The following is a 24,067-nucleotide window of genomic DNA, read 5'->3' on the forward strand; positions in this document are numbered from 1 at the left end:
CATTGAAAATAAAAGAAAGCGGCCATTAAAACGGAATTAGGTTTTAATAGGGAATTGAAATTTGAGAATGTTGTTGATCAGTTAAATAGCATTGAAGGGAAATGCTATTTAACAGCTTTATAAATAATACTGGGATCATTATGAGAATTTGAGGTATAGATATTAGGATCCAGTAGATGGCAGTAGTGCAACAATAATGGATGCAAGCTGCTGTTGAAATCTAAAGAAGAAGAAGAAGGCGCCCATTTTCATTTAGCACATGCTAGTAGCACGAAGTAGTAGCAACACGAAGGATCAGCACTTTTACTGTTACAGTTACCGTCCGGAAACTACCGTAATCAGTTCAGTTAAATCTAAACTTGGCGACTTTTTCTTTTTCAACCGTAATAAATGTGATATTCAATTGACCTGTTATTACGGACTATGATCCTTCCTGGATTTTTTCTGTGAAGAACCCAGAGAGGGTTATTTGATTGTGCTTTCTGAAAAACAATAAATGTTTACATTTACAAACTCCTGCAATCGTCACACTTTTTCTGTTACAAACTGACTCCGGCCCCCCACGAGAGAAGGGAAAAGTTATGTGGCCCTCTCAGGAAAAAGTTTGGGGACCCCTGATCTAAATGGAGCCCAGTTTGAATCGGATCTTTATTGATCCAAAGAGACAAACAATATCAGACACTAAATGACAGACATGAGAAAATAAACAGGAGAAAAATGTTGGAGGTCAGAGGTCATTATCATGATCCAGTCAGTCTCTTTAGACTCAAACTGCTGCAGCTTCAATCTCTGAGGATCAGCAGGACACAGAGGCCGTTCTCTACTTTACAGAGATTACCAATCATCCCCGCCACCTGCAGAGAGAAGAAGGATGGAGAGATCAGATCAGTGAGTGTTTCCAGCCTCTCCAGCAGCAGTCAGTGCATCCAGTAGATGGTTTCCAGGCTGCAGTCAGACTGATCTCAGAGCTGTGACCAAGATGAACCCGATTAGTTGCTTCCTGTTGAACTGAGAGAACAAGCAGATCTGAGATCAGATCTGCTGCTGCCACAGTTTGATGAATGAGGACCACTGTCTCTAGACATGTTGGACGGCTGGACTTCCTGGAGACATGGACACAGCAACAACACTCATCTTCACACCAACACAAACACAGCAAGCTGCTGCTCCTCTGATTGGTTTATTGCTGTCTCTGTGTCCAATCAGGAAGCCTGAACCATTCTCCTCCCAGTGAGAAGCTGCAGCTTTACTGGCAACACTGGGTCTTTGCTTTGATTCTAACTGGGTTTAGTTCAATATGCTGACAGCAGCTGGACTCACTACAAACATTTACTTACTCTACAGTCTTTACAAGATCCTTCAGCTGGTAAACATCTGAATCCTCCAGGCTGTTGTATCTCAGGTCCAGTTGTGTCAGATGGAGGTTGTTGAATTTCAGAGCTGAGGCCAGATGATCACAGCTGATCTTTGACAAACTGCATCTGAACAACCTGAATAAAGAATAAAAGATGAGCTGAAGCCAATAGGATGCAGGTGAACCAGTTAATCCAACAGATTTTCATGAATATTAAAGCCAACAAGCTGCTGCTTCAATAAAGACCAGGGGCCTCATGCATAAAACAGTGCACAGTTTTTACAGTAAAACAGCAAATTTAGGAAAGTGCGACAAAAAAAATTGGATGTATAAAGCCATACGTACGCATACAGCTGCGCACCTTTCCTTTATAAATCCCAATTTGCAGGAACTAGAGTGCAGCTGCTGGTCCGTCCTGTCGCCACCCATAAATACATATGTAAATTAGTATAAATACCTGGAACTCTGCCACTATGTGAAGCAGAAACCATGCCTTGTTTGTAGCAGTATAAATATTTCTAATAATAATTATATATTTTACTTAAAAGGTACTTTCAGGGCACATAAGGTCACCTCACAAAAATAAAATAATATTTGAAAGAAAAAAATCCAAATTTAAAAAAAGAAAATAGAGATCTGCTAATTGATGTTTGAACAGCAGAGCATTCAGCCAGGAGACAGAGAGTCAGAAAGTCATTTGAGTGGGAATTTGGACATTTATTCTAAAATAGTGGAATCGCTTGCATAAGTTGTACATTTACAGAACAAAGGTCCTTTCTGTCCATAAGGTGCATTCACAAAGTGGGCAGCTTGACTGAAGGATGACTGCAGCTGGACCGATACCGGTACCGCACGGCTCCTTCTTTAAGTTTTGCTCAGAGATCCAGGATGATCAGTCTGGATTAATCTAAACACTAATGAACCATTATCAACCTTTCCTAGATCAATATGATCAATCGCTCCTTCTGAATCCTTCCATTGGCGATGTTCTCCATCAGAGCCAAAGCGCTCCACAATTACACAGCTCACATTTGTACAGCTAATTATATACGTGTGATTGTCTATGTACCTTAATCACCTTAAAAATAATCAAACCTGACCTGTTTGGAGTTAATCTGCTGATGCAACTCCGTTTTGTTTTTTTAGTGAGAATGAAATTACCCCATAGATGCATTTTATGCGCTTCGGCGCACAGACCAGTGCGTTACGTCTTTATGAGACGAAAACTGAGTAAAAGTACTATTTACTGTACATTCGAATGAGGTTTTTGCATCCTTTTATTTTTATTTTCTTTATTTTGTGTGTGTGTTAGGTTATTGTCTGAGATTAAATGTTGTTCAGTTAAAACCATAAAAATATCAGGTTCGATGCATCTTTGTCTAAATAACTGAATGTAGTCAGATTTCAGTGTATTTAGGTGAGTTTTGATGGTTCATTGTTTGATATTGTTCACAGAAAAAGTGTGGGTGGCTGCCACACATTTTCACACCAGCGAAAAATGTGTGTATATTTATGCAAACATTGATGCAAAGTTCATTTTATATATGCTGACTTGTGCGTAAAATATGGCGCCGCACATTTTTTGTGTATACATACGCTTTATAAATGAGGGCCATGATGACTTCAGAACCAGAACCTGGTACTGGGTCATGTTGTGTTGGAGGATTTTAGTCAGTAAAATCATTCCAGGATCTGATCAAAATGTTGAAGCATCAATCATTGATTATTGATTTGTTCCTGTCAGATTCCAGGAGGTGGAATTCACTTTTCTAGACCGGGTTGAATGACCTTTGACCTGCTTCCCATGAGGAGATTTCTACACACTGGGGGTCCAAATGCTGTCTGTTCTGACCTCAGGTCAGCAGGTCCAACTCAGTTACACAGAGGGACAAAATTAAACTCTGGATCCAAGTCCAGGAACAAACTCAGAAAATATTTATTAGAACAGAAGATATAAACTTTGATTTATGATCAATTATATATAATTAATCACTGAAATATCAATAATTATATAAATAGAAAACCTCAAATCTCCAGCTTGCAGCCTTCAGTCTGTAGAAAACCACAGAGTTCCTTCACTGCAGAACCTTCAAGGTTGTTCCAGCTCAGGTCCAGTTCTGTCAGATGGGTCGGGTTGGACTTCAGAGCTGAGAACAGAGACGTCCAGCTGGTCTCTGACAAACTGCAGCTCCACAATCTGAATAAAGAACAAAAGATGAGCTGAAGCCAACATGATGCAGTTAAAACTGAAATATGAGCAAATAAATAATAAAAATGTAGAAAATAAATTTTCCTGAATGTAAAAGAAACATGATGAATAAGATAAGTGTGTGATTTGTGGAACTTCAATAAAGAGCGAGTTCAGCTCTCTTTTTGCATCTGGACCACATGAGAACTGAACTCCTCCTTATCTGAAATTTCCGTTAGTTTGCCGTTGTATCCAAATTTGGTTTTTCGTTTTGTCTCATAAAAGATGCTGAAGGTAGCGAAAAATTAGGTGGAATTGCCCTTTAATGAACATTCACAAATCACAAACTTGGTTTTAAATATTCTGCTATTAGTTGTTGAGATTAATCCAGTCCAGGTTGGTGTTGTAGTTCTGGAATTAGAGCAAATCTAATGTGGTTCAGATGTGTAAGAAGTGGTAAAATAGTCCTTTAAGTTTCACAAATCAGATGAATGTTTCACAAATCACACACTTGATTTTAAATATTCTGCTATTCCGGCATCTGACATTTGGTATGTAATAAACATTATAAATGAAAATAAAAATACTATACTAAAGCTTCTCATTTTACACATTTTATAATTTGTTTGATAAAATGCCCACTTATATTGTCATCTTAAATGATTTTAACAAGAAACAATTTCATTTAAATAAGCATTTTAATCAATGAATAACAGTTTAATAGTTGTCAGACTACAAGCACAATCAACTATGTTACATAGCCAGATACGCGCTTTTAAAACATTTTTATCTCAGGTCTTCAATCAAAACAGCCATAGCTTCACATTCTCATCAGTAATTTAAAACTTCTTTATCTAATTTAACTCTGCCATTTAACTTATTTTTCATCTGTAATATTTAGTTTTTTTTAAATATATATAAATGTCTTTGTAGGATGTAGAGCTGAAGATAAGCTGGAGCAGAGCTAACTGTTGCACAGACATACTAGCATACAGAGGACATAAGTTTTATAAGTGGTATTATTACTTGTTTTTTTTCCATTTACGTGGATATCATTATTATATAACACAGAGGTGCACCTTTTGTTTTGATCTTTGATCAAACAGGTTTGCATTTACTTTTTGCCCGCCATCTGCATTGGGTGACGTCGGTACTACGTAATCTGAAACCCAGCAATTGAGAGCAACATGAACCACCTTACCGCGTATCGGCGAGTTCAAAGAGTGATGTAAGTCTCTCTCTCTCTATGGTGCCGTTAGCAGTTATAATCAATATACAAGCAAACATCTGCAGATACCTCATTGAAGTGCATGCTACATTGTTGGCATGCTGTGTCTTTGTGAAGCAGCATGAAACTGAAACAAAGATTTTTACCTTCTCAAAGTCTGTTTCTTGTCATTGACTCCGATTTCACCTCAGACAGCATTAATTGGGGCCTGCCATAGCATTACATAGGGAAGGCTGTGACTGTAGAAAATTGCCTTACATAGCCTTGCTCTCTCACACAGCAGCCTGATTGAGATTTATTCTGTTTGTTGCAGATTACTTGTTGTTTCAGTTTAAAGTTCCCAGTTTAGTGACCATCAGATTTTATTGACTCCAGTAATTTAACTGTAAAGTTGGATTGTTGTATTAATAAATTGTGATTTAAAGAGAAGCAATGTGTGTTTCTTCATGTGTGTTCAGTGTTTGCTGATTGAGAACGCCAGCGCTCAGATTCTCTCCTTCATTCGTTGCTCTATAACAGCTCAGCTCATCCAGGTTGCTGCTCATAGAACAATAACCTACGTAGACTGAAGGCTTTGGCTGCTGGTTCCTGATAATCAGCTGGAGACCCGACTTGGTAACTGGATCAGAACCACTCAGTTTATTCATTAATGGCCTTCGGTTCTTCTTAAAGCTGCTGAAAGCCAATGGAGGCCATTATTTTCTAAGGAGACGTGACCTGATGAAGCTTCATCACAGAGACGAGGCTCCAACACACTGACAGCTGTCAGACTGAAGAGGACGGTTCCTCTCTGACCCGGCCCAACAGAACCACAGCTTCAGGACAAAGTGAGGAACCTGCTGCTGCTGCAAACCTCACTGTCATTCAGTTCATCTAGATTTGCTTTTCTACAATCAGTCATTTCTTAGATGTTTCATTAATGATGATTTGAACAGGTCAGTGTTTCTGTATGCGGCCCTGGCTCGACTCTGGAGGAACAACATGTCATTCTGGATGTAAAGATGTGAATTAGAAATAAAACAATATGAATCGTTGCAAACAAACTGAAACATCTCCATCATTATTTAACTTCATTTGAATTATTTTACTCATTTTGTTCATCAGTCAGAAACATTTTAAAAACTGAAAAACAAATATAAAAGTCTGAAATGAGAAAATAATTCATTTATAAGGTAAAATGCTTTTCAGTTTTTATTCTGACATTTAAACAGGTTGTTTTAAAAGATAATATATTAGAATAAACTTATTAATTAAAATAATCAATAAAGTATCAATGAATGACTATGGGATAAAAGGAGAAAACAAACCTCAGTTTCTTTACTTTACTGACTGAACTCTCCAGGATCTCAAACAGATTTTTCATATCAGAGTCTCCACCTGCATACATGTAGATCTCACTTATTTCCAGTTCAGTCAGATCTGGATTGGACTTCAGAGCTGAGGCCACAACTTCACATTCAGCCTTTTGGATTGAACAGCCACCAAGTCTGTGATGAGAGAAGAAATAATTTCACTTCTAATGAAATCAATCTGGATCATAAACAGACTAAAATATGATAACAGTGATGTCATCATGATGTCATCATCTGATCAACATCTGATCTTCAGTTTACTGAGTTTGACCCGACAGAGAGTCTGTGCAGCTCCTGACTAAAGTCCAGGTTCTGGTTCTGGTTCTGGTCCAGGCTTCATGTCCTCAGACCTTCAGCTCAGTCAGATGTTGAAGATCTTCTATCATCTGTGAAGGAAAGTTCAGTTTCTCTGCAGCATCAGAGCCTCAAAGGAGCTGCAGCAGCTGATGAAGAGGCTGACTGAGCTGAATGAAGGAAACTACTGGAGATGATGGAGAGGAGGAACTGCTCATAGCTCTGACTCACACTGACTTGGACTAGACCGATTGGCTCCTTGAGATCTTCCACCAAGCAGGAAGTGAGTTATAAATGAAGTGAGCAGAGCAGGAAGTCCAGCCTGCTGTGGACCTCTGGCATCTCTGGGTTTGTTGAGCCCATATCTGCTGCTGCAGCATCTAGAATCATCCTCATCATTAATAATAGTAGTATATTCTATAGAAACGTGGCTCCCAGCAGTAGCTTATTAAATGCTGCCACAGAGGAAACTGGGAGAAGACCAGACAACATGATGCTCCCAGTTGTGTCTCCGTTCATCTGCAGGATTTGAGGCTTTAACAAAGTAGAAAGTGGACAGTCGTCAACCTGCTTCAGCTAAAAGCTTCAGATTGTTCTGGTCGTCCAGCAGAGCAGCAGCAGAACCGGTCCTGCTGCTCCTTCAGGTCTGAACTGTCCTCTGTTGATCTCAGAGGAACTGGGACAAACTGGTTGGAAGAGGGACACATGTCTCTGCAGTGGTCTGTCCATCGTCTCAGAGGAACAAAGGTTTGGATGTCAGAAGAAATTGTTGCTAAACTCTTAAAGAGCTGAAGAGCAAAACCCCTGGAGGAGACGGAGCATTTGGGTCCAGCAGCATCTTCATGGTGAAGCAGTGAAAGTTCTCCAGGAACTAAAGAGGCTGGGATGTCTAAAGAGTTGAAGCTCATGTCTCTCTGCAGGTCTTCATGGAGGACAGCTAACAGCTTCAACAAAGGCTGCAGATGAAGAGTAGATGAGGAAAATGGTTCCAGCTCTGGAAGTAGAGTTCTCAGAGCTTTGGGAGGATCTGACAGAAACTAGGACTTTTTCTGGAACCAGACAACAATCACCACATTTTGGTCTCAGTTACAAACTCAGAGGAAACTAGTGGGAGGAGGAAGAGGTGAGGATGATGACGGAAAGAAGAAGATCAACACTGTTCACAAAGTTTATAATTAGTTTCCATGGCAACAACATCAATGATGGGGTTTATTTTAATGTTACAATCAAATCTAAACTGTGATTTTATAAAAAAAGAGTCAAAGATCCTAAAAGGTGAATTATGGAGTAGTGATGCAATAAATGAAGAGGAGTTTAAAGTTAAAATGTGTCTCTGACTGATTGGATCTTTCAGACAAAACAGAGACTTTCTAGAGTTCTCAATGTTTTCCATTAGTTTCAACATGAAATTTGATAAAAGTGGGTTATTTCTAAAATGATCAAAATGTCTAAAAACCAGAAGCTGCCGCTGTCCTGGATGAACTGAATGTTTAGATGTTTGAATGGCTGAAATCATCCAGAGGATGAAGGAAGTAGTTAAAGGCCAAAAACATCCAGAATCAACTTGAAGAAAGAAGAAGAAACAGGAGGACAGTAGTGCTGAATCAGCATTTACACTAATGAAAACATCTGGACTCACCGAGCCTTTCTGCAGTTCCTCACAGCTGGAACCAGTCTCTGTCGTCCATCTGATGATGTGTTGTACTTCTCCAGGTCCAACTCATCCAGAACCTCTGACATCTGTAGTATGAAGGTCAGAGCTGAACAGTCAGTCACTGAGAGATCCTGTTGTGAATCCAGCAGCCGTTGGATCTCCTGACAAACTGAATGGTCCTTCATTTCCACCAGACAGTAGAAGATGTTGATGCTTCTGTCAGGAGAGATTCTATCAGTGTTCATCTTCTTCAGGTTGGTGATGATTCTCTGGATGGTTTCTGGACTGTTCTCTGTCTGACCCAGCAGATCTTCTAAGAGTCTCTGGTTGGACTCCACAGTGAGACCATGAAGGAAGCGGACAAACAGGTCCAGGTGGCCATTTTCACTGCTGAGGGATTTCTCCATGACTTTTTTCATGAACTCATCTAGAGATGCTTCGTTGTATTTTTCTCCCAGGAACGTCTTGATCACCTCTGACCTCCTGCTGGTGAAGCAGTGGAGCATGTAGGCTGCAGCCAGAAACTCCTGGATGCTCAGATGAACAAAGCAGTAGACTGATTTCTGGAAGATCAAACTCTCTCTTTTGAAGATCTCTGTACAAACTCCTGAGTACACTGAGGCCTCTGTGACATCCAGACCACACTGCTCCAGGTCTTCTTTGTAGAACATGATGTTTCCTTTCTCCAGATGTTCAAACGCCAGCCTCCCCAGCTTCAGAAGAACTTCCCTGTCAGCCTCCATCAGTTTCTGTGGACTTGTCTCATGTACTCCATGGTATTTGTTCTTCTTCCTCTTCGTCTGGACCAGCAGGAAGTGTGAGTACATGTCAGTCATGGTCTTGGGCAGCTCTCCTCTCTGCTCTGAGGTCAACATGTTCTCCAGAACCGTAGCAGTGATCCAGCAGAAGACTGGGATTCCACACATGATGTGGAGAGTTTTTGATTTCTTGATGTGGGAGATGATTCTGCTGGACAGCTCTTCATCACTGAACCTCCTCCTGAAGTACTCCTCCTTCTGGGCGTCAGTGAAGCCTCGTACTTCTGTTACCCTGGAAACACATGAAGGAGGGATCTGATTGGCTGCTGCAGGTCTGGTAGTTATCCAGATGAGAGCCGAGGGAAGCAGGTTCCCCTTGATGAGGTTTGTCAGCAGAACATTGACTGATGACTTCTGAGTGACGTCAGAAACCAGCGAACTGTTGTTGAAGTCCAGTGAAAGTCTGCTTTCATCCAGACCATCAAAGATGAAGAGCAGTTTGCATTTAGCCAGCTGCTCTGCTGGGAGCTTCTGGAGTGTTGGATGGAAAACATGGAGCAGCGAGAGAAGACTGTGCTGCTCATCTCTGATCAAGTTCAGCTCCCTGAATGAAAGCAGAACCACCACACTGATATCTTGGTTCTCCAAGCCCTCGGCCCAGTCCAGAGTGAACTTCTGCACTGAGAAGGTTTTTCCAACACCAGCAACACCGTTGGTCAGAACCACTCTGATGACTCCATGTTGGTCAGGGAAGGATTTAAAGATGTCATGGCACCTGATTGCAGAGTCATGGAGGTTCTTGATCTTGGAAGCTCTCTCCAGCTGCTTCACCTCATGCTGGGTGTTAACCTCTTCACTCTGTCCCTCTGTGATGTAGAGATCCGTGTAGATCCTGTTGAGGAAAGTTCTACTTCCTGTTTCGTCACTTCCTTCAGTCACACATTCACATTTACTCCTCAGACTGATCTTATGTTTCTTAAGAACCTCCTGTAGACCAACATCTGCTGAAACACAGAAGACAACTATAGTAAAAAACATGATATAGTGGTAAAGTTAGAACAAAACTACCTGAAACATTAAATGCAGCCCTTTAGTCATTTTCCAAATTGGACTCTAAAATCTGAAGACATCTTCTGCTTTATTTGGGTTTTCCAGCTCCAATTTTCCAGCATAATCTTAAAGGCCTGGTGTAATAACCAATAAAAGTAGATCAAAAATCGTTTTCAGCAAAGTTGGATTAAAAATACGAGCAACTGGGCAATTTGGTAACCCATAACTTTTGCCACCTCTCTCTTTTTTCTTGCTTTATTTTACCCTTTAATTATGTTATGCTAAACTTAACATTCACATCAACTAATAGCTGATTGGTGCTCTCCTACTTTTTAAAACCCAAATAAAATGACATGACAATGCTGGCTCTTGCTGATTTTTTTAAATGCTTTTTTCCTGAACTGTATTGATCTATTTATTGTCTGTTTTTCACTTGTCATATAATTTTTATGGCCATAAAAGCCTGAAAAATCAGTTTCAGGTTTTTCTGATCAGGTTCAAATTAAATGAGGACTGTATTAACTAGAGTTACCAACACATACGTTCCATTTACACCAGCTGGAAAAACACAGACTTAGTTGAAATAGTTGATCACAAAAATACTTTTAAACCTTGAATTTTTAAATCTCAACTAAAGAGGTGGATCTGGTTCAGCACAGATGGTAGGAGGTGATTTGATTGGAGATGTTCAGTCTCACCTGGAGCACAGCTGCTGCTTTTCCTCCATCCATCCATCCACTGTCTATCACTTCTTATCTCTGCAGGGTCATGGAGGGACTGGTGCTGATGTTCAGCAGTAATCAGATGAGAGCTGGGGTTCACCCTGGACAAGTAAAGACATTTCTTCATCACTGAAATATTTCACTAACAACAGGCTGGAGCTGAAGATGTTCATGAAGATCCACCACAAACTAGAGACCAGAAACTGGGTCAGAACAGAACCTCAGAACATTGATGATCTCTGGTTTGAAGTTCTTCATTGTATTATATCTGGTATCATGATTGATATTCCTTTTGTCCATTTGAAATCTGTTCTGAGACAATAATAATTTTTCTGTCTGAGCCAGAGTAAAACTGATCTCACCTAAATAATTATCTATATTTATTGTAGTCCAAGCAGTTCAAGATAACCACTGTGTGTTCAGTGATTTTGTGATAACCAATCATTTCCTGATATATCGATCAGCTCTGATAAATCTAAAGCAGCTCTTTGTTTCTGAATTTCTTGGTACATCAGTTTTCTTTGTTCGTTCCAATTTATGGTGGAAGGTTGATGTGGATCAAACTGACATTTATTTAGTGAATTCAGTCTTTCAGTCGGTCTGGGACATAATTTTGTTTCCTGGGATTTAATATCTGAGCCTTTTAGGAGATTATTTCACTTGTTATGAGCAACTGAACCCAGCGTTCCCAATATTTAAACTGGTCCCAGTGTTACTAGGATATAATATCTCAATCATTGCTCCTCACATTCTTTTTTGTTTTAAATGCAACATTTTCATACATCATTTATTTACTTGGATCTTCTTTCAAACTCTATTCATTTACTGACCAACAACCTACATTTCTATTCAGCTTTAACGTAAGGTAAATAAAAAATCAAATAGATCATATCACATTTTTAGGTTTAATTTGAAGCTCAACCAGTTAATAACAGTTATATTATATCTATATAGATTTACACAAATCAGTTAGAAAGTGGTTTCTTACTTTGTTTCTGATGGTCCAGGTTCATTACTGAGGTATGGAGGATTTCCTTTAGACCGGTCACTCCTCATAGACGGACTGATGGATCCTGGAGGTTCTGCTCTGTCCTGTTTTAGATCCTGATCTTCCATCTTCTGGACTTCTTGGGAGAGAAATCAGTCCAGTGATCCAGTTCCAGTAAGTGTCCTGTGAAGCAGAAAGCTGGTTCCCATCATGTGTTCAGAGAATAAGAGGAACCCAATTCCAGCACAACCTCAGAGATTTCTGGGAACTAAACAACTCTTAAAGTCAGATGGGTTTTTGTCTTAATAAATCTGGAATTTTAACATAAAACCTCTTGGTCTTTCAATCAGCAACAAAAAACTTCTGCCAAAAACAAAACAAGAAAACACGAACCAGCAGAAAACACCTAGTACTTGATTGGTTCCAGTCTGACTAAAAAACAGGGATTTCTTTGTGTCAACAGGTTATTTCTCATTGGAAAGGTCAGAAACCACCTATGGGGTACTAAAAGGTTCAATCCTGGGGCCCTTCCTATTTAATATTCATGTTCCTGCTTGGTCGATTGCATACAAAGACTGCAGGGCAATAGCAGATCTACCAGAGCGGCTTTAGATGGAAATTGTAAGGTCCCCTTTCGAAGAAACACTTTTGCTCAAAGTGCTCTGTCCGTGAGATGATCTGCAGTTTGGAACTCACTTCCTGTTGATTTAAAGTCTGTAAGTTTTAGTACATTCAAAACTCAAACAAAACTCTGGTTATGTCAAAAACAAAACTGTACCCATTTTTGATGTTTTACATTTTTCTGGTTGTGTACATTATGTTGTGCTATTTTAAATGATTATCACTTCAATTTTTAGAGTTACTTTTTAAAAGCCCATCTAGGGACAAGTGCTGCGAATTAGCTATTGTACCATGATGCAAACATTGGACTGCTTTTCTGTTAAGTTTGTCTATGTTGATGTGTGTCTGTCCCTATCAAATAAACTTTATAATACAATATCTGGATGTACCAAAACCTTCTCCAGCTGAACAGAAACAAACCTGAAGTTATGTTTGAACCTACAGAGGAACGATCTAGTCAGTGCACACCTTCAGTTATTACTGCTGGAAACTAGAGATACCAAGAGTTTCTGACCTTCAGAGTCACATAAAGACAGTTACAAGGTATGCCTTCTATCACCTGAAGAACATTTCCAGGATTAAAGACTAATGTCTAAGCAAGATCTAGAGAAACTCATCCAAGCGTTAATCTTTAGTTGCATTGGTTACTGCAACAGGTCTGCCTATAAAAAAAATAATAAAAAATCAATCAGAATGCTGCTGCTGGCGTTCTGACTTAAACCAGAAAGATAGAGCACATCACCCAGTTCTAAAGTCCTTCCACTGAGAGAATAGACTTTAAAACACTGTTGTTAGTTTATAAATTACTGACCGACTTAGCAGAAAGCGCACCTGTGATAAAAACAACAACTCATCTAAATTATGTGGAGAATAATACAAGTTCAATGCATCTTAACCCCATACAAGAGAAATAAATCATATATATTGTGAATAAAAGTAAAAGTAAAGCATCCACTGACTGTAATGATCAAGACATGTAAACAATTAAATTGGTAATCGAGGGCAACTCTAAACCATTAACTTACATTTGTAATTTATCATTCCAAACAGGACAAAATGAAAATAGCAAAGATCATACCAATTTATAAAACTGGCAATAATCACCTCTTCACACATTATAGACCTTTCTCTTTTCTCTCTCAGTTCTCTAAAATTCTAGAAAAATATTTTAAGAAGAGACTAGAAAAATTCATAGACAAACATACACTACTCAGTCAATATGGATTCAGAGCAAATCGATCAACATCACTAGCCATAACTGACTTAATTGAAGAAATTACCAGTGCAGCAGATAGTAAGAAATTAGCTGTCGGGGGATTCGTAGATCTAAAGAAAGCTTCTGACACAATAAATATTATCTTAATTAAAAAATTATAACGTTATGGAATTCGGGGAGTAGTTTTGGACTGGATGAGGAGCAGAAAATTTGTGAAAATGGGAGATATTGAATCTGACTGTCTGTAGATTGTGTGTGGGGTACCAGGACCCCAAGTACTGGCACCAGTTTTATTTAATTTGTATATAAACAACATAAGCAAAGTGTCTACTGTATTAAAATTTGTGTTATTTGCTGACAACACATTAAATTTGACAATTTAATGGTTTAATTGTCAAATGATTTGACAATAATAAATTATCACTAAATTTGGACAAGACTAAAATCATGGTTTTTGGAAACTGTTACAATCTGGTGGAATTTAAAATTGCTCAAATTATGTTTAAGGTATCAAGTAAACTGCCTGCTGAGCATATACAAAACATGTTTTTTGAAAGAGAAGGAGGATATAACTTAAGGGGTTACTCAAACTTAAGGATTCGTAATATGCGCACAACAGGAAAAAGCTTTTGTATTTCAATTCATGGTGTAAAACTATGGAACAAGTTAAATGAGGAGTTAAAACAAAGTGAAAATTTTATACAATTTAAAAGGAAATATAAGGAGGTCATTTTCACAAGATATAGAAATATGTGTGAGAGTTAGTACCAATGTGTATATGTAAATAAAATATGTTTTTTGCATTCCTTGTTCTTGTGCATGATTTTATACTATCATCATGTCTGAAATAAATAAATAAGCTCTGCTGTTGTTGTATCAACCTTCCAGGCCTCTCAGGTCTTCTGGTTCTGCTCTGCATCCCCTGAACAAGAATCAAACATGGAGAAGCAGAATTCAGCTTCTACTTGCCACAAAGCTGAACAAATGTCCAGAAAACTACAAAACAGTTGAAATACAGAGTGCCTTTAAATCTTGATTAAAAATCCACCTGTTTAAGCTGCTTTTGAAACATAACTAGAAAATAAATTAACTGTTCAGGATAATAACTTTTTATAACTTTCCTTTATTTTTCCACCATAATGTAATGTTCCTTCAGTGTTTATTCAAGGGTGTAAATCCCATCTCATTATTGGGGGGGACAATAAACAGGAAGATTCAGCCTAATTTTTATTGTTAATATGTTCTTTCTATTGAGCAGTGAAAGTAAATAAAAGGTGTTACATGTATTTTCTTAAAGTATTTACTAACCGGAGGGTTTTTATTTGTGCTGCAGAACCAGCTGCACTTCAGCAGGTCCATTAAAACCTTCAGTTTGTATCGAAGAGGCTGAAGCTGCTGGTTCTGGAACGTTCTGACTACATTTCCTTAAAGCTAAAAACAAATTAATAACAATTATTTTAAGATGTCAAAGCAGGATCCAAAGGTTCTCAAGCAACATTAAACTATTGCTGCATCGTTTCTGCCAGCAGGTCTGATTAGAAACTTGGATTTTTCTAATAGCAGCAACAATAAGATACAAATGAAACCTATTCCTGTTGGAACCGAAACCTCCAGTGTCAGAGAATCAAACAGCTCTGACTCTTTTCTCTTCAGAGAGAGAAAAACTCACTGAGCTGCAGTGAAGTTTCAGTAAAAAGTGATTTTACCTTCAACTCTGAGAGACTTGATTTAATTCACTCGTTCTTCAAAGCTTTCCTTCTCTTCCTGCTACCTGTGAAACATGAGCCCCTCCCTCCTCACTTACAGGAAGTCACCTGAGTTGCTCTACCAACCATGATGCATTCAAGGACATTCAGTAACATTTATGGACATATTTAGCTTTATATCACCCTGTATCTTTACACAGTCAAGGTACTGACTGGTTCAGCTCAGCAACTGGAAACTGCAGCTTAAAGAGAGTTTGTAGAAATCTGCTGTCAGAGTTAGTTGGTTCTGATCAACAGGAAACCAGAACCCGACCAAAACCATAGCTCCATGAAGCCATCAGCTGGGTTCTGAAGGAGAACTGAGCCGAGTTTTGGTTCTGGTTCCTCCACAGAGAGAAAAACAAGAAGTGAAAACTCACCTGATCCAGACTCTGCTCTGCTGCTAAATGGAGTCTAACCGGTTCCTCCTGATCTGATATCCGACAATAGCTGACTGTCTCCTGAGGCTCCGCCCCCTTCCAGGTGACATTAAACACTTTTACTTTCATGTTTTCCTCCCTTTGTATCAACAGTGATCTGAGCTGTGAAACTCAGTTCAGATTTGAACTTTTTCAGTTTTTTTCTCAGTTTTCAGCTCATTTCCAGCCAATATTTTATTGCAGGAAATCGTTTTAGGAAGGAACTAGAAAATTCAGGAATCTGGGTGTTCTGACTGTAACCGACCTGAACACTGAGGCCCCAGAGCGCCCCCTGCACCATCACTGTTTCCAGCAGCAAATCAATCATCTGTTGGTCCAGTTCGAAAAGTTGAAGTTGTCAGTGAAGCAGATCTGAAGCTGAGCAGCAGACACCCAGAAGAACTGGAAGCATCAGCAGGAGATGAACTGGACCTCTACGATCACTGATTCTGCAGCTGAGGAAGAGGAGGACGATAAAGATGTGGCTGAAGATCCCAGCCGTCCTCAAACTTCCTGTTTATAGTCCCATGAAAGCAGGAAACCTGCAGAAAATCAGCTTAAGAACCATAAAGAGCTGGAGATGTTCTGCGCCCTCTAGTGGCTGATAGGACTCCTGCACTGGGAGAACTGGACCTTGATGCTGCTGCAGCTCAGCGGCTGGTTTCTCTCTGAATGGACCAATCAGTACCAAGCAGGAAGTGGATTCTACTCTGAGACGCTTGATGTGAAACCATCAGAATGACTCCTCAGTGAGATGCTGTCTGACGTGTCTTTTTCTCCATGTCTCCTTGGTTCCAGCTTTAACTGGGCCTCTGATGGTCCACTTCACAGACTCCAGCAGGAAAACAGAACCAGCATCAAAACCCTGAAAAAACCTGAATAAAAACAACTTGTCATTTTAAAGTGCAGAACAAGTCAAAGTCCCTTCAGTTTGTTTTCTTTACAGTCAGTGCTAGCTCACAGGTCCCTCTAAAGGTTAAAACTATTCAGAGCTGAAGTGGCTCTAATAAGGTTACTATTGAAGGTTACTATTGATCGATTATTGATACCATTAGTTCCTCCATCTTCTTCTTCTGAGGGTCTCTCCTCCAAACGAAGCAGCTTCAAGTTCAACATCTGGATCCAGGATGAGGAAATAGAGGAAGTGATGGTGTTGGATGTTTAGGTCAGCCTGTGATTAAATGTGAGTGAATCCTCAGAGACATTCAGGATCTAGTTTCCAGGCAGATTGTGTTTCTTCACTTAACAGGTTCTGCTGCAGCTGGTAGAGTTTCAATCAGTTGCTTCCTTGGAGCAAATTAAACTTTAGAACAACTAAACTGAATAAATTAATTTTAGAGTTTTGATCAACTGCTAAGAAAATGTGAAGACTTAAAAGTGAAAGAGATTTACAAGTGAAATATTCATTTCCATAATTTAACAAAAATAGCAGAAAATTTATGAACCAAAGCATGACACAATATATTTTGCTTCATGCCAAATTGTTTACAATGTGTTGACATTTATTTACAACTACATACTTCCATATATCTACAACATTTAAGCTTCGAGAGTTTAGAAAACATAAAAAAAAAATCATAAGCAGTTTTTAGAGGAACGTTTTAACACCGATATTAAAACTTAACTTTTGAAATCAAACCAGATATTTGTTTACTGAAACTTTTCTTCATTACTCCTTTAACAATAAAACTTAATAAATATCTTGTTTTTTTGTGTGTTTTCATTAAATCTTTATATCAGTGTTTTCAGAATCCAGGCATTGTTTCTTAAAGAAAATGTTTTATTATAAATACATTTTCTTTCTAGTTTGCTTTTTAAAAACACTTATATAAAACATAAATAGCAGTGATATCTAACATATTATTCTTCAACTGTCTGGTTGTGGATTCTCAGTCGGAGGTTGGAGGAAAAAAAACAAAACAAATATCAGTGACACTTCAGAAAAACAACACAGATCAAATCCAGGTCTCCTGGGTAAAATAAAAAGGTGGGAACATGTGGAATAATTCATTTTTTCTTTAATGTTCCTGGGAGCTGGGAGCGTGGTTCGATTTCCTACCACCAGGTGGAGTGTGGGTCGGACGCCATCTCAGTGGTCAGCGGTCAGGTGAATCAAAAATCTGACCTACATTAAGTCCAAAGAACAAACATTATTTATATATATACTGCTCAAAAAAATAAAGGGAACACTTAAACACTTAAGTGAACATACATGAAAGTGAACCTCTAAACGTTATAGCACTGACAGACAAGGGTGTATATATGTTCCCAACTGTGGTTAAAGTTGCTGCTAGCTGGTTTATTCTCCGATCGGAGGCTGTTAATTATATACACAGTTAGAGAATGGTGGGTTGACAATGACTGATGACGGCTAACACTTAAATGCTGATGTTATTAACCATAACTTTTATTATATCCTTAACATAATGAGTATCTGTGAATTTTTCGGCCAGGTTACCCGAGGCAAAATCACACCAGAAGTAAAGATACACCTCTTCGAGTTACGGCGGCCATTGTCTGACATCATTGTGAAAAGGGTCTCCAGAAAAACTTCCGGTTCAAAAGTAAAACGAGCTGTAGTCCAATCAGCGATTACCTTTTCCGTTTTGTTAATGTCGTTGTGTTTTTGTTAATGTTATGTTTTTGTTAATGTTGTTGTGTTTTTGTTAATGTTGTTATGTTTTCGTTAATGTTGTAGTGATTTTGTAATTGTGCTTTGTTAAAGTTGTAGTGCTTTTCACCTCAGGGCCACCGTATAATACACACACACACACACACACACACACACACACACACACACACACACACACATATATATATATATATATATATATATATATATATATATATATATATATATTGGCTCATTAAAAATGCATTTAAATATGTCCTATGTATCATAGCTGATTTTGATTTGTACTATTGTAAAAATGGGGGGGGAGGGGGGGTTCTTTTCATAATTAAACAAAAGTGCACTTCAAAATTCCAGTTCAAATTTGTCAAATAGAGAAATTGGCAACAAATCAAACCAATCAAACATGCAAACTTGATTAATGTAGCTAAAAAATTATCATTGGTACCAGACTTCACTGCTGCATCAGCATGAAATAAAACAACTAAACTATCATAGAAAATGATTAAATCTAAAAATGGTAAAAATGTATTTAAATATTCAAGGTATTGCCTTTAATTCTAGACCTATCCTATCCTGTTCTGGGATGCATAATATCTGAGTAAAAGCAAAATAATGTCTCTTAAACCATGTAATAATCAGAGTCAAATGCAGATTTTGCAGTGATATCTTTGTTACAACTTCAGTCGATGTGATGAGTGACTTACATGATATCTGCCTTCTTTGATTGCCAGGCAGGAGTTCGCAGATAAGACACACAATCTTCCTTGTTGATGTGGCAGAATCACATATTTCAGTACTGAATTTAAGCTGTATGTTATAAATAGGCAAAAATAGAAATGTAAGTATTATAAAGGAGCTGAAGCACTGGTAGTTGTACAGCTACACTTCAAAAAACAATCACTAAGTATTTTTGACTAGTTTCTAATGTAAATATCTTGGTATGCCTAAAATAATACAAAAATAACTTACAAGTAATTTTTCAGCAAGATATACGAGCTTCTTTTATGTCAATAATTCCTTAATGGCAGATTATTTCACTTTATAGCACAACATTTTCTCCATGTTGTGAGTGAAATAATCTGACAATGGAATAAGTACGTTATTCCATTGGCAAAATGTAATAAATAAATATAGTTTATAATGTAGAACTCAAGGGAAAAAAAGTGCATTTTTTAGTTTTGGAAATGCACATTTTTCTAAGAACAAGCCAGTTGTTTCCTGTTGAACTGAGAGAACAAGCAGATCTGAGATCAAATCTGCTGCTGCCACAGTTTGATGAATGAGGACCACTGTCTCTAGATATGTAGCTTTATCATTCCTTAAAAGTTTTTATTGCTAAAACTATATTAGGGATAAACTGGCTTGTCCATCCATCCATCCGTCCGCCCATCTTCTTCCGCTTAATCCGGGGTCGGGTTGCGGGGTCAGCAGCTTCAGAAGGGAGGCCCCCCCACAGGGCCTCCCGAGGGACACGGTCGAACGCCTTCTCCAAGTCCACAAAACACATGTAGACTGTTTGGGCGAACTTCCATGCACCCTCCAGGACATGGATTGGCAGACTGGAGTGTTCCCCCTGTTTAAAAAGGGGGACCGGAGGGTGTGCTCCAATTACAGGGGGATCACACTCTTAAGCCTCCCTGGTAAGGTCTATTCAGGGGTCCTGGAGAGGAGGGTCCGTCGGATAGTCGAACCTCGGATTCAGGAAGAGCAGTGTGGTTTTCGTCCTGGTCGTGGAACACTGGACCAGCTCTACACCCTCAGCAGGGTCCTGAAGGGTAAACTAGCTTGCTCTTAGAAAAATTAACATTTTCACAGCATAATAATAAACCATTCCTCCAGTTCTGACTCTTATGGAGAGGGAAGCGTGCCAAATGGCAATTAATAACTTATTAAATCATTATTTAAATGTTTCAATTTATTTTTTTTAAAAAGTACAATGAAGCTTTCTGAAAAAAATGTTTATTTTTGATAAATGTATGCAAAAATAGGTGAAAAGATCTTAATTAAATACTCGGTTTGGATATAATTTCAATGAAAATCATGAACTTCCTGTCGTTGTGATGATTGTGAACTAACATCAGAACAACGAATAGACAGCTCTGGTCAGAAAATATATTAGAGTAAAATTATACATTAATGTTAAAGTTTAACACAAAGTGGTTTACAATTGTGAAGTAGCAAGAAAATTATCCATATTGAAAACATTTTACAAATAAACTGAAAAGTGTGGTTTGCAAAAGTATTCATCCCTCAGTTTTAGTCCAAACCATTTCCTTCAGAAGTTTCCTGATGACAGCTAATTACTAAACAGAGTCCAGCTGTGTGTGATCTGATCTAATCTCAGTACAAATCCAGCTGCTCTGTGACGCCTCAGAGATTCAGAGAAAACAGCAACATGAAGTCCAAGGAACATGGCAGAGAGGTCAGGGAGAAAGCTGTGGAGGAGTTTAAAGCAGACTTAGTCAATGAAAAGAACAGAACACTGTTCAATCCATCATCTGGAGATGGAAAGAGTTTGGTTCAGTTATAAACCGTCCAGCTGAACAAGGAAAGCAGAGATCAGAAATGCAGCCAAGAGGCCATGTTGACTCTGGACCAAACCAATCTGTCCACAGGAAAAAAGGTGACAGAGTTGGTCAGAGCAGAACCGAACTAAACGTTTTGGCCAAAACACTATGAGAACTAACACTGCACGTCACTGAACACACCATCCCCACTGTCAGTCATGGTGGTGGCAGCATCATGCTCTGAGGTGCTTCTCTTCAGCCGGGACAGTTTGAGTATGTAGATCAGTGATGCCCAAAGTGGGTCCTGGAGGGCCGGCCTCCTGCATGTTTTAGTTTTCTCCCTGGGTTAGCACACCAGCATAAGATGATGTCTCCATGGAGGCCTCAGAAAATCACCAGGGAGAGAATTAAAACATGCAGGCCCTCCAAGGTTTGAGGTTTTTATTCATTTATTTTTCTTTTATCCGTCACCTCAATGGGCTCAAGACTGACTTTTATAAAGAGGGTCACAAATTTAATCTCAAATTTTCCTCCCCCAAGACCAAAATTGGAATGACTTTCTTCTTTAGATGAGAATAAATATATTTATTTTTCTATTAATATTGATTTTTTTTTTCTCCTTCATTCATTTTTGTATGAAAATCTCTTCTGAGAATATGAAAAATAACTTTATTCCTCATGTTTAGCTGAAATGCGACAGACTGGTGACCTGTCTGACTGGAACCAACAGGTTTCGTCATCAAACCTGTTCAGAATGAACTTTAAACCGGGTTGCTATGGAAACCAGATTTCCTGCAGAGCTGCTGCATCCCCTGCTGCTCCCAGTTTGTTTCAGCAGCTGGTATTGGCTGGTTCTGGGTGGAGTTTTGTTTAATGTGTCTAAAACACGTCACAGATATTTAACTAACACTCCAGAAAATATCACCCTGTGGGTAAACAACATCATGGCTCCTTGAAGCTAAATATGTCCTGAATGTTACTGGATGTCCTTGAACGCATCATGGCTGGTAGAGAAACTGGGTGACTTCCTGTAAACGAGGAAGGGAGGGGCTCATGTTTGAAAGGTAGCAGGAAGAGAAGAAAAGCTCTGAAGAACAAGTGAATTAAATCAAGTTTCTCAGAGTTGAAGGTAAAATCACTTTTTACTGAAACTTCACTGCAGCTCAGTGAGTTTTTCTCTCTCTGAAGAGAAAAGAGTCAGAACTGGTTGATTCTCTGACAGATTTTTATTCCAGAGTAACTTCCTGTCCCTGCAGCTCTGTTTACAGCGTTTGGTGTCAGCAGCAATAAATGTGTGTGATTGTTTCTGGTTCTGTGGCGACCAAAGTTACTCTGATATTTGTTAAAACAAAGGTTGCTGTGGAGGTTTCGGTTCCAACTGAACCATAAAACTTATCAGTGAACAGAGTCAGAACATGAACGGACATGTTTGTAGTTCTTTATGTCAGAGATCATGAGGCGGTTAGATATTATGTTGCTGGTCTCGTTCTACACTTTGTTTCCGATGATCAAACTAAAATCAGACAAACATAACTTTCTTCCACAGAAAACGTTTTCAAATAATGACTTCAGTTCTTAAGGGAAGAAGCCGTTCTTACCAACCTGGTAATATGTGGACATGTTATTTTCTTGATAAATCATAAATTCACTTTGATTAACCAAAGTTAACTGATCACTTTCTGCTGCATATAACATGTTAAAATGCAGCTTAATTTTATTAATGTTATAAAGTTCAACCTTTTTTGTGACGCTGAAGTAATAAATTCAACATGTAAAGTTTTTTGGGGGATTGATCAATCAAATATTTTCATCAGCTGTAGAAACATTAATTTTAATCCAAATTGTAAAACAACATAAACAGGCTCCATTTGTATCTTCTTGTTGCTGCCATTAGAGAAATCCAAGTTTCTAATCAGACCTGCTGGCAAAAACGATGCAGCAATAGTGAAATGTCTCTTGGGAACCTTTTGCTCCTGCTTTGACATTTATGAATAATTTGTATTAACTTGTTTTCAGCTTTAAGGAAATGCGGTCAGAACGTTCCAGCAGCTCCAGCCTCTCAGTTACAAACTGCTGAAGTGCAGCTGGTTCTGGGTTAACTGGTCCAGTTTGTGTCCTATGAGGTTCTGCTGTGAAGCCCTGCTACTGTTACCATGGTAACAGCTGCTGGTCTGCTGCTCAGGTGATGCTGCTGTTCAGCCTGAAGTTTTCACTGGTTCTTCTCCAGGATCGGGTCTCTGAGGATCTGACTCTCAGCAGAACATGTTCCTCTAAACCAGATCTGGACCTGAACGGTTCCAGAACCAACGTGGCAACAAGCCGCTGTGGTCAGGACCAACATTCATTGCTTCATAGGAAATGTTCACTCCTTCATTCACTACATCTGACCTCAGTCTGGGTGTTTCTACAGACCTGGAACCGGATCCAGTTCAGAGCTAAAAACAGTATCATGGAGGAGTGGACAAGTCAAAGTTATCAAGTTTATTAGCAAAAGACATTACAGCAACAGGGCAGTTTAATCTTTTACAGAATAAACAAAAAACATTACAATGAAAAATAAAAAGTTATAATCCACAATAAAGTAAATTTATTTTTTCAGTTATTATAAATCAGATCCAACTCTAACAGGCTAAAGGGTTTTGGTTTAGATTTAAAGGAACTCAGTGTTTCAGCTGTTTTACAGTTTTCTGGAAGTTTATTCCAGATGAGTTCTGATCCTCTGAACTCATGATGGGAATCAGCTTTCTGCTTCACAGGGCACTTACTGGACCTGGATCACTTGACTGACTGGGTCTGGTTTCTTTCTCAGGCTGACTGAAGTCCAGAAGATGACAGATCAGCATCGAAAGAAGGACAGAGCAAAATCATCAGGACCCATCAGTCCGTCTATGAGAAGTGACCGGTCTAAAGGAAATGTACCAGACTTCAGTACTGAACCTGGACCATCAGAACCAGAGTAAGAAACCAGTTTCCAACTGATTCATGTGACTCTGCAGAGCAGGACTGGTTCTAGGCATGGACACACGAGGAGACAGGCAGAAAAGTAAAGGAGGCTTTATTATGCATCCATTTTCTGTTCCAAGTTATTTATTAACATTGATGACTAGTGATTGATTCATGGGATAAACTTTGTCCAACTCCACAACAAAACTCATCCCTAAAACCTTGAAATTAAAAAGTTTCTTCATAAACATTGTATTTTCTTGTTATATCCAAGATGTAACAAACAACAACATTTATCTACTTGGATTGTAATCATGCAGTTATGCATCTTAAGCTAATTTGAACCTAAATTAACATAAAAACACATTTCTTTCAAACAGTAATAACAGACAG

General features: G+C 38.7%; 1 protein-coding gene across 1 annotated transcript; it reads right to left on the reverse strand.

The window, feature by feature from the left end:
* Window positions 1–1,333: 1,333 nt before the first annotated feature.
* LOC103457608 (NLR family CARD domain-containing protein 3-like) lies at window positions 1,334–9,866 on the reverse strand. The gene is made up of 4 exons (XM_081614076.1): window positions 8,056–9,866; window positions 6,078–6,257; window positions 3,381–3,551; window positions 1,334–1,490 (listed from the first exon to the last, which is right to left on the reverse strand). The coding sequence occupies exons 1-4, from the start codon at window positions 9,864–9,866 to the stop codon at window positions 1,334–1,336; spliced, it is 2,319 nt and encodes a 772-aa protein (XP_081470202.1).
* Between the last annotated feature and the right edge of the window lie 14,201 nt (window positions 9,867–24,067).

The sequence above is a fragment of the Poecilia reticulata genome, chromosome 2, assembly GCF_904066995.2.
Source record: "Poecilia reticulata chromosome 2, P_reticulata-male-v2, whole genome shotgun sequence".
In the NCBI taxonomy this organism is placed as follows: Eukaryota; Metazoa; Chordata; class Actinopteri; order Cyprinodontiformes; family Poeciliidae; genus Poecilia; species Poecilia reticulata.